A 14,843-nucleotide genomic window follows, 5' to 3' on the forward strand; every position below is an offset into this window, starting at 1 on the left:
TGAAATTTTTATTTTTCTAAGGAAGGACAGACATATAAAATCAACAAGTAAAAGCAGTCTTCCATATTCCCAATCTCATGAAAGGAAAACATCTTAATGCCAAAATATAGAAAGTATATAATCTCGGAATAACTAATGATAACTTTGAGCTTTTCTTTTTTTGAGAAGTTTGCTGCAGTGTCTTTATCTTTCTTACTTCTCTGAGACTCCATGAAAATTGTATATAACTGACTACTTGTGAAAAGAATTTGGGGAATGTGGGTCCCCGAAATCTGTATTTCCTTTTTTTTAAAGCTCATCAGGTTGAAGTGTTGCTCAGCAGGGCTGTTGTGGGTTGCTGGCAGTAGGCTTTCTGAGTTCCATGTTGGGCAGTGAAATCCAAGCCCTTGTTTAGTGCCCGTCTATTTTTATGACCATGACCCTGTTTGGACAGTGGAACAGGAAAGCCAGTAAGAATTCCCCCTTATTCTTGTGAGAGCCATCCTATTCCTGTACTGCCCTTCCGTCACCATCAGTTTCACAGCCAACCAAGCCCTGGCAAGGTGACCAGTACTGTGAGATTTCATTTGAGCGGGAAGTTGAATAGTGGAATGAGTCCTGGATGATCTACGTGGTATAATATCTTCTTTCACAGTAGAAATCAGTGTGTGGTTAGAGGTAGGATCTCTCTGAAGGGTGTTTTCAGGCTCCCTGAAATAGTTGACAAAGTTATTGAACCAGATTCAGACACATATCTATCTTCTAATGTAACTTTTTTGTAGCTGCGTGAAATATACCAGTAGAGCAGGTTATCAAAACCCAAGTTTTGTAAAGCAGTGTTTTATGAATATCTTTAGTAGTAGTCTTCTCTATTTTTTGAATTATTTTTGATTTATTTAGTTTTGGCTGTGCCGGATCTTTGTGGCTGCGGGTTTTCTCCAGTTGTGGAGAGCAGGGACTTCTCTCTAGTTGCAGCGCATGGGCTTGTCATTGCAGTGGCTTCTCTTGTGGCAGAGCGCGGGCTCTAGGGATGTGGACTTTAGTATTTATGGTGCGTGCATGTTAGCCGTCAGTGGTTAGTTGCCCTGCGGCATGTGGAATTTTCCCAGACCTGTGACCCCTGCATTAGCCGGCACATTCTTAACCACTGGACCACCAGCGAAGTCCCTCTTCTCTGTTTTCTAAAAATGCAGTTTTAATGCGGAATCCTGTTAAGAAGGAGAAAATGAACATTTTGGCTGCTTCAGTTAATAGATTTCCTTGAGATGTATGCTTTTATTGATGTAAGTTAGAGTCCTTCGGTTGCATTTTCAAAATTATACTAGATATTTCCACATTAATGTCCAAAATGTGATAGTGAATCCCAGTTATAATTGTTGTTTTCATTATTGCTTATATTCCACAGCATCAGGACCAAATGTATTAAGGGCTTCATCTGACTTTTAAATCTTGAGATTCTTGGTGGAAACTTATTACTCTGTCTTTAGATATTAAAGACTAGAAGTTGACATTTAATATATTAATATTTGTTTATTTGAGCGAATGACTTTTCCTTTGTAGATTGCTATTAAAAAAAATAGGTTGTCGGAAAGTCAGGAAAAAGTGGTGAACCTGAAAAAAGACTTGGCGGAGATGCAGGAATGGATGACCCAGGCAGAAGAGGACTACCTGGAGAGGGACTTCGAATACAAGTCACCAGAAGAACTTGAGAGTGCTGTGGAAGAAATGAAGGTGAGCCTGGGGCAGTTAGGGTCAAGGGGCTTGATATCTCAGCTCCTCTGTTTAAACCAGTCAGTCATCTACCTAGCCTTAGAGGGTAGTATGTACATAAAATCTCTCACAGGAAAATTTCAAACAAGTAGAAGGGCAGCTACCATTAATGATTTGGGTAGGGGTAGGAAGCTGAGACTCCACGTGTGGAACTTCGGCCATGAGTTGAGTCCATGAGGGCCCCTGACAAAGTCTTCTGTGTTACAATCTTGAGGAACTGCAGAGAATGACTCATTTACTGGCCTCAGTTTTATATTCACAATGTTGTGTAACCATCACCACTGTTTATTTCCCAGTATTGTCAGGAAGAATTATTTTTCATAAGGAACAAGCGAGACTTACCCATTTCAGTTGGGAGCTGTGTTTATTTCACCAGCCATATTCTTCCAGCTAATACACAGGGCACACATGAATACCACACATTTCACTGGGGCAGGTAAGAATAGTCATAGGAATATTGTCAAGGGATTCAATGTCAGTGGGGTCCACAGGATGTATTGCTTGTAAACTTATATTCCCGTGTCAATAGCCTTGCCCAGTCTCTTTTTTATATATACGAAAAGAACTGGATATCATTCCCACGTTTCAACACTGTTTTTACTGTCCTTCAGTGTTGAGGCCAAAGGACAGAGTGTCTTGAAAGCTACTTAAAAAAAAAAAATGAGTTGCATCTTGCCTATAAGTATAACAAAAGCAAAAAGTCTCTGTGCAGATAGTTTTTAAAAGGATTATGTTTTACCAATGCAAGGGAAAGGCTACCCACTCCAGTATTTTGGCCTGGAGAATTCCATGGACTGTATAATCCATGGGGTAGCAAAGAGTCAGACACGACTGAGCAACTTTCATTTCACATAATTGCTTTACAATGTTGTATTAATTTCTGCTGTTGTAGTTAGCACTCTTATTTCAAAAAGTACTCTATAGTTCCAACTAGGTAGTTAGAATCATCTGGATGTTTTAATTTTGGTTTGGTTATTTTTTGAAGAAGAAATTGGTTACTGAGACAGGGAGCTGATTTTTAGTTCATTCTGTGTTGGAGCAGAGGGCGAAAGAGGACGTGCTGCAGAAGGAGGTGCGAGTGAAGATTCTCAAGGACAGCATCAAGTTACTAGCTGCAAAAGTGCCCTCTGGTGGCCAGGAGCTGACATCTGAGCTGAATGTCGTGCTGGAGAATTACCAACTTCTTTGTAATAGAATTCGAGGAAAGTGCCACACCCTGGAGGTACGGGATCTTTTCTCAGATGCCTTTCTGAGATTCAAACTCTGTAATGTACTGGCTGTTTCCATATCTTGGAAAAAACCCCTCCATTTTTCTTTTCAAATACTATATCATAAAAGTAGTTCTTTAATGATTGAGATAATGATTGGCAATAATAATAGTACACTATATTATTAGATGATAATTTAGGTAATAGGTTGATAAAAATGAAGCAGAGAGAAAAGAAAATTGGATATAAGGCTCTGACTGCAGTTGGTGGAAGGTTCTTGGAAAAGTTTCTTCTTAGCTTTAGACATTGACTAAATGTGAAAGCAAGGTTTTCATAATACCGATGGTCTGTGGGGTCTGTTCCTGTTCTGAAATTCTAAAACAATGTACAATGAGTACTTCCTCTTTTTTTGCCTGGTAGTACACAGAGATGAACTGAGGTTTCTTTTTTACAGTGGTGTCTAAATTTATAAATGAAGAATCAACCATTAGCCTAGTTCTTAGGAGAGGTACTTTAAACTTGAAAGAAATGTGGCTTATATGTGGCTGACCATCATAATAGTTATTTAAACTTTTTGACATCCTGCATTTAAGCTTATTTTTATAAGCCAAAAATTTCAGAGCTTAATTTTTAAAATATTTTTTGGAAATTACAGTTTGTATCTGCTTAATATGTGTAATTGTTAAAAATGTGTACATGTGTCATTTTAAAATTCCAGAATGATACTGTAATACTTAATGTTATACCTTCCCACTTATATTTTATTAAAAGAAATTATAGATAGGTGGTGATTACCTTGGCTTTTCAGACAGTACAGTGGTAAAGAATCTGCCTGCCAGTTTAGGAGATGCTGGTTCAATCCCTGGGTTGGGAAGATCCCCTGGAGTAGGAAAAAGCAACCCACTCCAGTTTACTTGCCTGGAAAATTCCATGGATAGAGGAGCCTAGCAGGCTATAGTCCATGCAGTCTCAAAGAGTCAGATGTGACTGAGTAACTGAACACAAAATTATAGGTTTTACCGAGAATGAAGGAAACACTAACTTGAATGTGCTGGTATTTTGCTGGGCCGTTTCCTGTACCTTGGCCATTAGCTTTAAGATGTAGATGATTCTGTGAAGTTTTTTTTAATATTAAGTGTTTGCTTGTTCGTTTTCATATGTGTGATTTTTGTTACATCTCATTGAAAAAACTTAAGAAGCTCTTCTACTGCTACTGCTGCTGCTAAGTCACTTCAGTCGTGTCCGACTCTGTGCGACCCCATAGACGGAAGCCCACCAGGCTCCCCTGTCCCTGGGATTCTCCAGGCAAGAACACTGGAGTGGGTTGCCATTTCCTTCTCCAATGCATGAAAGTGAAAAGTGAAAGGGAAGTTGCTCAGTTGTGTCCGACCCTCAGCGACCCCATGGACTGCAGCCTTCCAGGCTCCTCCGTCCATGGGATTTTCCAGGCAGGAGTACTGGAGTGGGGTGCCATTGCCTTCTCCGAAGAAGCTCTTCAATTTATAGCAGTTTTAATTTAAATTCAGTTCAACCTAAAACAAATGATTCTATTGTGATAAATCCTAAAATGTCACTGACAATTGTAATCTATAAAGTAAATTCACTCATTAGTCACTCTTTCTGAATCTCTTTTGTGCTAAGATGTGTGTTGTGTGCTGTGTTGCTTGGTTGTGTCCGGCTCTTTGTGACCCCATGGACTGTAGCCTGCCAGTCTCCTCTGTCCATGGGATTCTCCAGGCAAGAATACTGGAATGGGTTGCCATGCCCTCCTCCAGAGGATCTTCCGAACACAGGGATGGAACCCAGGTCTCCCACATTGCAGGTGGATTCTTTACTGTCTGAGCTACCAGGGAAGACCTGTGCTAAGATAAATTGTGTATAATTTGGATTACACAGGCACTGCTGCTAATCAAGTCACAGTAACGAAGCTGCAAGTCAAATGCTACTTCATTCTTTATTAAGATATTGTCTAACATGAAACGCCTGAGGTTACTCATCTGAGAATTTAAAATTCTGTGAACATGTGTGTAACATTATGTATGGCTAATCTGAAGTCCCGCTGGATGATTCTGGAATTGAGTTCTACTACAGTCTTGTCTTTTCTGTCCTAACCATCCATGATTTTGCTTTTATTTCTTTGTTTTCCTGTTTATTTATAGCCAAAATAGCTACTCACCATATGTTTAAATAATAGAGTCCCAAGGTATCCCAAGCTAATGAAAGACCACCATAAATTCTGTGTCATTTCTTCATGGTGTCTTTATCACCCAGAGGTGATAGTTTGAGAATGAAGAATGAAAATATTTCAAGGTTTTAGTATTGCTTTGAGAAATACTTTTAGAATTATTTGGGAATTAATTTGAGAGAATTATCTTAAGAGAATAAAGGAAAAGTGTAAGAAAACAATATAGATAAAAGAGAAGAGATGACACCTTGGTATCTTTGAATGGAAAAGTGGCAAAAAGAAAGAGATTTGAATGCAAGCACTCAGAATTATGGACCTTGGGTAGCAACAGCCCAAATTTCTAAATTAAAGTAAGGATGCCTTTCTTCTGAAGAGTCCAACTTTATTACCTTGATTATTTCTATATTCCTTTAAAGTGTTTTAAATTATGAAGTATTACAAACTTCTTGAAGAGTACAGATGATATTACTAACACCCATAAATACATCCCTCAGATATAGCTAATGTTAACATTTCCCCAAATTTTTCCAGATCTTGTTTTTAAAATAGAATACATTGGCATTACAGAACCTGTTCCCTTCTTTCCCATTCCATCCCATCTCTTGATCCCTCTCTTGAAGTAACTGTTATCCAGAAGATGGTGTTTAATCTTCCCAAACATGTTTTTATATTTTTAGTGTATACTCTCATGTTTCAGTTATTCATGGCTGCATAACAAAGGTCTCCCAAATGTAATAGCTTGCAGAAGCACCCATTTATTAATTTTTATGGTTTTGTGGGATGATCTGGCTGAGCTGGGTGGCTCTTCTGCTCCATGTGGTTTATGGATATTCCACTCAGGTCGCTGCTGCGTTCAAGTGGGATCTCAGCTGGAACTTTCCTGATGGCCTCTCCTCCAGGTCTCTCTCCACCAGTTTTATGACTTTTTTTACAGCAGATTTCTTTCTTTCTTTTTAAATATTTATTTATTTGGCTGTGCCAGGTCTTAGTTACAGCATGTGGAGTCTTTAGTTGTGGCATGAGAACTCTTAATTGCTGCATGTGGGATCTCGTTCCCTGACCAGGGATCGAACCCAGGACCCTTGCATTGGGAGCGCAGAGTGTTAGCCAGTGGCCCACCAGGGAAGTCCCTCAGCTGAGTACATCTCTCAGCCTGCTTCCTGCCTATAGAAATGTGGGGGACAAGAAACCTCTTTTCCCTTCCAGTCTTAGTCAGGAGTTGGCAGATTATAGCCTAAAGGTCAAATCTGCTTTGTGGCTGTTTTTGTATGGCCCAGGAGCTAAAAATTGTTTGTATATTTTAAAAGCGTTGTTAAAAACAGAACAACACAGACAGAAAGAATAAACAAAGAAGAATCTGTGACAAAGACCAAATGTGGTCTGTAAAACCTAAAATATTTACTATCTGGCCTTTTATAGGAAAATTGGCTGACCCCTGACATGGTAAGAATATCTCACATGGAGTCCATGCTAAAATGTGTCCTCTCTCAGTGGGTCTGAAAGAGGACCAGTGCAGGAGACTCCATGCTGAGCTCTGTCTCCTAAATTTATCAGTCAGATAGGCTCTTCCAAGGGGCATGTTCCTCCCATAATTTTACTCTTAGGAACTGGAGGATAAATTCACGCTCTAACACCCAACTCCCCATAGGAATAGGGAGTAAGTCGATCCCAACTAATAGCATTGCTGTTATTGTTTAGTAAAATAAGTTGTGTCCAACTCTTGTGACCCCATGGACTATAGCTCAACTGGCTCCCCTGTCCATGGGATTTCATAGGCAAGAATACTGGAGTGGGTTGCCATTTCCTTCTCTAGGGGATCTTCCCGACCCATGGATCAAACCCATATCTCTTGGGTCCCATGCATTGACAGGTGGATTCTTTTCCACTGAGCCACCTGGGAAGCAGCTAATATAGTAAGCATAGTAAAACTCCAATTTGGATAAATATGGTTCTCTTCATATACAGACACATTAATATGAATTTAGAAAAAAGTTGGAAAAAGTCTATATAGGAGTACGGTGGTCCCCAGGGAATTCCAATTTCCTTTATAGTTGTTAGAAAGAGTTACAAGTCTGAGTATATTTTTTAAAACTTTCTATTAAAAAAAACATAATAATAGTGTTTTCCTCCTGGCGTCTTCTACTAATTACATAATTTTATTTTTGGCATTTAAACAGACCCTTGGAATTTATCTTAGGGTAAAAAGATGAGGCAGCTAATTGCTCTTTGCCTTCCACCTTCCTCCATTTGGGCTCCCCTTGTGGCTCAGATGGTAAAGAATCTGCCAGCAATGCAGGAGACTCAGGATCGATCCCTGGGTCTGGAAGATTCCCTGGAGAAGGAAAGGGCTGCCCTCTCCACTATTCTTGCCTGGAGAATTCCATGGACAGAAGAGCCTGGCACGCTAGTTGATGCAGTCACAAAGAGTCGGACACGACTGAGGGACTGACTGACTTTCCCTCTAACTGGTCTAATACAATTAATTGAAGAATTTGATTTTATTCCACTTGTTTGAAATTCCAGCTTCATCAGTTTCTGAACGCCCATTTATACTCATGTCTAAATGAAATTATTCTTGATTAGAGAGAATGCGCAGTCATAGAGATGCACTGTATCTCTAAATGGCTTCGTGTCTTGTCTAACTTTTCCGCACCTATTTCAGGAGGTATGGTCTTGTTGGATTGAACTGCTTCACTATTTGGATCTTGAGACCACCTGGCTAAACACTTTGGAAGAGCGCATGAAGAGCACAGAAGCCCTGCCTGAGAAGACAGAAGCTGTCAGCGAAGCCCTGGAGGTAGGAGCCTGCGCTCTGAGTGGAGCTTTTTGTTGCAGTGAGGCTGAAAGAGAATTCAAATGAGGAACATAATGCCTTTTGCCAGCAAATGCTTTTGCTTCCTCCGTGGTTTTCGGTGTAACTTGTGTTTTCTTGCATTGCCTGAAATATTCATACCATCATATATTTAGATTATTGGTGAGCCACTAACTCAGCCTCATGAGATGGTTAGTTGTTTTCTGATTAGTACATTTTAGACACCATAAAGCACTCTAGTGATTCTCCAGATTCTTTTTACCAGTCCCTGGATAAGACTCTGCCTTATGTTATTAGGACAGTTGCTCTCCCGTTTCTTCATGAAGTTATTTTTGCTCCTTAGACATGGCAAGGAGCCACTGTGTTTACAGTGACTCCTACTCTGTTTTCTTCAGATGTGAAAAGTTGGAGGACAGATTGAAAACGGCAGTGTTAGAGGCCTGGGATCCTATCCCCATGCCTGAACGTGAGCTCCTTGAGGCCAAGAAATGTGCCTGAATTTTCTGTTTTCCCCCAGTTACCAACACAGCCTGTGGCACATGATAACTGAGTAACTGTTTCTTAGGTGGAATAAAGTGTGGAGAGAACAGATTTTCTTAAAAGAGGAGGATTGTAGCTATGCTTTTAAAACTGTAAGAACAGAAAGTGATGAAGTGATTAAGTAGATGACTGGATTAAAGGTCAGAAACAGGTCAGAGTTCAGTTCAGTTCAGTTCAGTCGCTCAGTCATGTCCCACTCTTTGCGACTCCATGAATCGCAGCACGCCAGGCCTCCCTGTCCGTCACCAACTCCCGGAGTTCACTCAGACTCACATCCATCGAGTTGGTGATGCAATCCAGCCATCTCATCCTCTGTCGTCCCCTTCTCCTCCTGCCCCCAATCCCTCCCAGCATCAGAGTCTTTTCCAATGAGTCAACTCTTCACATGAGGTGGCCAAAGTACTGGAGTTTCAGCTTTAGCATCATTCCTTCCAAAGAAATCCCAGGGCTGATCTTCAGAATCGACTGGTTGGATTTCCTTGCAGTCCAAGGGACTCTCAAGAGTCTTCTCCAACACCATAGTTCAAAAGCATCAGTTCTTTTGATGCTTTTGAAATAGGTCAGATGTGGTATCTAAATTCTAGGAACCACATGCTCTGCTGGAGAGAAGATGTCATTTTCTCAGATAAAATAGAGTCAGAGGCTGAATGTATTAAAAAAAAAATCAAAGCTTATTTTAAAAACACATACTTTCCTAACATGAGAGTCAAAATATACATTCTAAAAATATGGAACATGGAGAAAAGTATAAAGTCAAGTCTAAGATAACACTTTAAAACATTTTAGTGTACTTCCTTAGAATTATTTTTCTTATTATTTTTACATCTACATGCTGAAAGGTAGTGCTTTTAGTGGCAGGATCAAAGGCTTTGGAGCTTAGGAGCCAAGTTGGAATCCTTAGCTCTTCTTTTTACTGTGTGTATGTTGGCAAATTACTTAATATCTCTGAGCTTCAGTTTTCCCATCTGTAATATGAAAATAGTATTTAGCCCGATGATTAGATTTATGTGTGTATGTGTGTGTGTGTGTGTGTGTGTGTGTGTGTATTGGAGGAGAAAGTGGCAACCCACTCCAGTATCCTTGCCTGGAGAATTCCATGGACAGAGGAGTCTGGTGGGCTAAAGTCCATGGGGTTGCAAGGAGTTGGACACAACTGAGTGACTAACACACACACATGTATATATATGTGTGTGTGTGTGTGTGTATAAAACAGTGCCTTGCATTTTATATATGTTGTAGAAAAATAAGAACCTATTTTTAATAATGTAATTAATAACAGTTTGAAATAATGCTATTTGTATAATAATTGTTTTTTGTTTTTAAACTTTGAATCATACCATGAACATTTCTCTATGTAATTAATAATTATTGAAATTATTTTTGTGGATTTATCATATCATCATTCATGTGGAATTCTGTTTTATTTATTTTATCTAATTATTTGTGATCTTGTTCCTTTGATAGATTTCTAGAAGGCAGAATTATTTCTTTAAAAAAATGAACAATTTTGTTTTTTCTTCCAATTTTATTGAGATACAATTGGCATATAATATTGTGTAAGCTTAAGATGTACAGTGGATTGATTTGATACACTCATATATTGAAAAATGATTACCACAACAGGGTTAGTTAAATCTCTATTGCTTTACATAATTACTGTTTATTTTTTGTGGTGAAAACCTTTAAGATCTACTCTCTTGCTGCTGCTGCTGCTAAGTCGCTTTAGTCGTGTCCGACTCTGTGCGACCCCATAGACGGCAACCCACCAGGCTCCCCCGTCCCTGGGATTCTCCAGGCAAGAACACTGGAATGGGTTGCCATTTCCTTCAACTCTCTTAGCAACTTTCAAATATATTATACAGTTTTGTTAACTATAATCACCATGCTATATATTATACACCCAGAATTTATTCATTTTATCGTTGGAAATGTTTACCCTTTGGCCAATTTCTCCCCTTCTCCTCCACCCACCGCCCCCAGCAAGTGCCTGTTTCCATGAATTTGACTTTTTAAAGATTCTACATATATGTGATATCATACAGTGCTTGTCTTAAAAAAGTGAACAATTTTAGGATCGTTGATATATTTTGCCTTGGTAAATGCATTATTTGTTTTTCTTTGTCCCTGTCCAGTCTTTAGAATCTGTTTTGCGACATCCAGCAGACAATCGCACCCAGATTCGGGAACTTGGCCAGACTCTGATTGATGGAGGAATCCTTGATGACATAATCAGTGAGAAACTGGAGGCTTTCAACAGTCGATATGAAGATCTCAGTCACCTGGTAAGAATGGAGCCACGCTTGAGTGTTGGTTAAATGTTTATGATATGGAGCTGACCTCAAAAACTTATACCAAGGGGAAAAGTTGGTTACCAATGGGGGTGCTGAGGACATTGAAATACTAGGTGGAGAGGAGCAGACTTTATAAGGCAGGCAGAACTTAATGATTAAAAAGTTTTTAATTTTGAGATTGTTGCTACTTGTGAACTATTTAATTTTCTTTAAGGATTATATTACAGTTTTATATAAAGATAATAACTCATATTATCCGAGTAAACATTAGAGCCATTCATTGTCTCTTAGATATATACTCAGAATGTATCAAACATGCATGTTCATATCAGTAAGCAAAGAAAGGAGACTGTCTTTATAGAAGGGATAAGTGGGTATTAGAAGTTTTTAGACACATATTAAAAAATAACTGTTGATGATTAGATCATGAATAGCTTCAAACTTAACCCCAAAGTGCAACAAATAGTGGTTCGATACTATGCATATCTGTAGAACTTTTGTAAACTTTGGAAAAACAGAGATTTATGTATTCACTCTATTTATAGACATTCTGTTATATTTTATATTTTTGTTTATAGGCTTTTTATTGAGTCCTAAAAATGCCCTAAATGTCTAATAAATGGCCCCCTTTTTTTATTGAGGTATAAGTGATATATGACATTTATTAGTTTCAGGTGTATAACATAATGATCTGATTTTTGTATACATTAGAAATTAATTAGAGAAGGTGATGGCACCCCACTCCAATACTCTTGCCTGAAAAATCCCATGGATGGAGGAGCCTGGTATGCTCCAGTCCATGGGGTTGCTAAGAGTCGGACACGACTGAGCGACTTCACTTTCACTTTTTCACTTTCATGCATTGGAGAAGGAAGTGGCAACCCACTCCAGTGTTCTTGCCTGGAGAATCCCAGGGACAGGGGAGCCTGGTGGGCTGCCTTCTGTGGGGTCGCACAGAGTCGGACATGACTGAAATGACTTAGCAGCAGCAGCAGAAATTAATTACCACTATAAGACTAGTTAACCTCTGGTATGATACATAGTTGCAATATGAGGACTTCTGAGATCTAATCTCTCAATACAGTATTGTTAACCATAACCATCATGCCTTATATCACTTCGACATGATTGATATATTTATAACTAGAAGCTTGTAACTTTTGATCCTCGTCACCCTTTTTGCCTACTCCCTGCCCCCAGCCTCTAGCAACCACCAATTCTCTATTTCTATTAGCTTGGTGTTTGTTTTTGTTTGTTTTGTTTTTTTCTTGTTTTTGTTATTTTTTTAGATTCCCCATATAAGTAGGTGATACAGTATTTGTCTTTTACCCTCTGACTTATTTCACTTAACATAGTGCCTGCAAAAGCATTTTCCTATTTTGTCATGTTACATATATAGAAAGAAGTAATTTCCTGCAAGATGCATAAGGTATTAGAAGGACAATTTCACCATTTTGCTAATTATTGTTTATAGTGCAGGCCAAAGTCTTGAAGTAGTGCTTTTATAGTTTGCTCTTTTTCTTGGTGGTTAGAACACAAGGGTTTTCTTATATTCAGCCATTTCTGTTTGTGCTGAGAGACTAATGATTACATTTCCCCTCCTGTAGGCAGAGAGCAAGCAGATTTCTTTAGAAAAGCAGCTCCAGGTCCTGCGGGAAACTGACCACATGCTTCAGGTCTTGCAGGAGAGCTTAGGGGAGCTGGACAAGCAGCTCACAACGTACTTGACTGACAGGGTAGATGCCTTCCAAGTTCCTCAAGAAGCCCAGGTACTGCCATGGTTGGGAGGGTGTTCCAGTCATAAAGGGAGCATCTGTAATCATCTCACCTGCATGGGAACCAGCCCTGCCTGCCATTCAACCCAGAGTCAATGAGAGAGGCTGACCTTACAGGGGAGCATGTGGGTTTGGGGGTTCTCATAGTTTTTATGTGAGATCCTAGTGAATGGCCACCATTTAAAAATTCTAATTTTCTTAGCTATGAAATTGGGAAAATTCTGTCTTTGTAAATAATTGGTGAGCATTCAAAATGACCAGTGCAAAGACCTTCATGCACCATGCACAGAGTCCTACAGTATGGGTGGCCATATTGTTATTATCCTGGAGGAGGAAATGGCAGCCCATGCCAGTATTCTTGCCTGGAAGATCCCATGGGCAGCAGAACCTGGCAGGTTACAGTCCATAGGGCTGCAAAGAGTCAGACACCACTGAGTGACTGGACACACACACACGTTATTATTATGCTGCACGCTGATTAAAGTTTGTATCAGAGTGTGTTTTTACCTGTTGTATGACTCTATGAAACTTAAAAACGACATTCTCTTCCTTTTCTAATCTCTCTAGAAAATCCAAGCAGAGATCTCAGCCCATGAGCTGACTCTAGAGGAGTTAAGAAGAAATACGAGGTCTCCACCCCAGACCTCCCCAGAGGGCCGGACTGCCAGGGGAGGAAGTCAGATGGATGTGCTGCAGGTGAGGAGGGAGAGCAGCTTCCTTTTACTTCTCAGTGTGTTGGGCATAAAAAGAAAATGAGAAAGAACTGATGACTGGGATGCTTTTGGTCTTCTCTGTGATGTGAAGAAGGGGCTGGTTGAAGGCACACTATGTCCTAAGGTGGGCAGCAGAAACAAATTGTTGTTTGGGTGGAAACTATTGGATCTGAATTTTCTAGTTGAGTTGAGAAGACAGAGCAATGTCAATATAGAAGTTCACTTTGTATAAGTCTTTCCATTGACACAGAACCTCCATCAGTACAGGCTTCCCTGAAGGCTCAGTGGTAAAGAATCTGCCTGGCGATGCAGGAGACGCAGGAGACATGAGTGTGATCCCTGGGTTGGGAAGGTACCCTGGAGAAGGAAATGGCAACCCACTCCAGTATTCTTGCCTGGAAAATTTCATGGACAGAGGAGCCTGGCGGGCTACAGTCCACGGGGTTGCAGAGAGTTGAACACAACTACATGCATGCACTCCAGCGGGACTGGTGTGGCTGGTACGCTGGGCAGGCTGAGTCCATGGGGCACAGTAGGACTTAGCCTTGTGATGGAAGAAGCAGACTGACTTTCACTTTGAGCTTGTGTTGAAGGGCATTATGAATTCTAGGTTTTTGAACTGTGATTTTCAGACAGGTGAGAAAATTAATGTGGTTTTCATCATAGAGAGGCTAGCTTAACCTTTCATTATATTTCAGATTGAGACCCTGAGTGTCAAGGAATTCATGACACTGGGCTGTACAGTTCCTTAAGATGATCAGGCAACCTCACAGATTTCTGTTAAGGAGTATTTTTTATTGTTCCTTTATTCTACCCCTTCTTGAAGTATGTGTTATACTAATATTCTCTGCTGAGAGAGATTATCATTCTAATGTGAATTATTATTTTCATTTCTGCCAACAGAGGAAACTTCGAGAGGTGTCCACAAAGTTCCAGCTTTTCCAGAAGCCTGCTAACTTTGAACAGCGCATGCTTGACTGCAAGCGCGTGCTTGATGGTGTGAAAGCGGAGCTTCATGTTCTGGACGTGAGGGATGTGGACCCTGATGTCATACAGACCCACCTGGACAAGTGTATGGTGAGGCCGCTGGGCGGTTAATGTGTCCAGTGGGTTTTCCTGTTGCTAATATGGCTTCATCTAGTGCTTATGTACATGGTTTGTTCAATTGCTGTTAGTCTAAAATCTGCTAAGAATAGGGAAAAATGGTGAAAAACAGGTTAGAAATTTAGAAGTATGGTCCTTTCCTCCTAGGAAATTAGAAGAGATAGGAGAGAGAGACAGCAGAGATTAAAATCAATTAGTACAGTGTAAGGAGATCCAACCAGTCCATTCTAAAGGAGATCAGTCCTGGGTGTTCATTGGAAGGACTGATGCTAAAGCTGAAACTCCAATACTTTGGCTACTTCATGCGAAGAGTTGACTTATTGGAAAAGACTCTGATGCTGGGAGGGATTGGGAGCAAGAGGAGAAGGGGACAACAGAGGATGAGATGGCTGGATGGCATCACCAACTTGATGGACGTGAGTTTGAGTGAACTCCGGGAGTTGGTGATGGACAGGGAGGCCTGGCA

General features: G+C 40.1%; 1 protein-coding gene across 1 annotated transcript in view; it reads left to right on the forward strand.

Annotated features, from left to right (window-relative positions):
• The window catches only part of UTRN (utrophin), a 556,038-nt gene that overhangs the window by 187,723 nt on the left and 353,472 nt on the right, over positions 1 to 14,843 (forward strand). The window contains 7 exon segments of the mRNA XM_070376815.1: positions 1,540 to 1,710; positions 2,792 to 2,971; positions 7,805 to 7,939; positions 10,627 to 10,776; positions 12,393 to 12,554; positions 13,128 to 13,256; positions 14,177 to 14,350. Of these exon segments, the coding sequence (XP_070232916.1) occupies positions 1,540 to 1,710; positions 2,792 to 2,971; positions 7,805 to 7,939; positions 10,627 to 10,776; positions 12,393 to 12,554; positions 13,128 to 13,256; positions 14,177 to 14,350 (1,101 nt within the window).

The sequence above is a fragment of the Bos mutus genome, chromosome 9, assembly GCF_027580195.1.
Source record: "Bos mutus isolate GX-2022 chromosome 9, NWIPB_WYAK_1.1, whole genome shotgun sequence".
In the NCBI taxonomy this organism is placed as follows: domain Eukaryota; kingdom Metazoa; phylum Chordata; class Mammalia; order Artiodactyla; family Bovidae; genus Bos; species Bos mutus.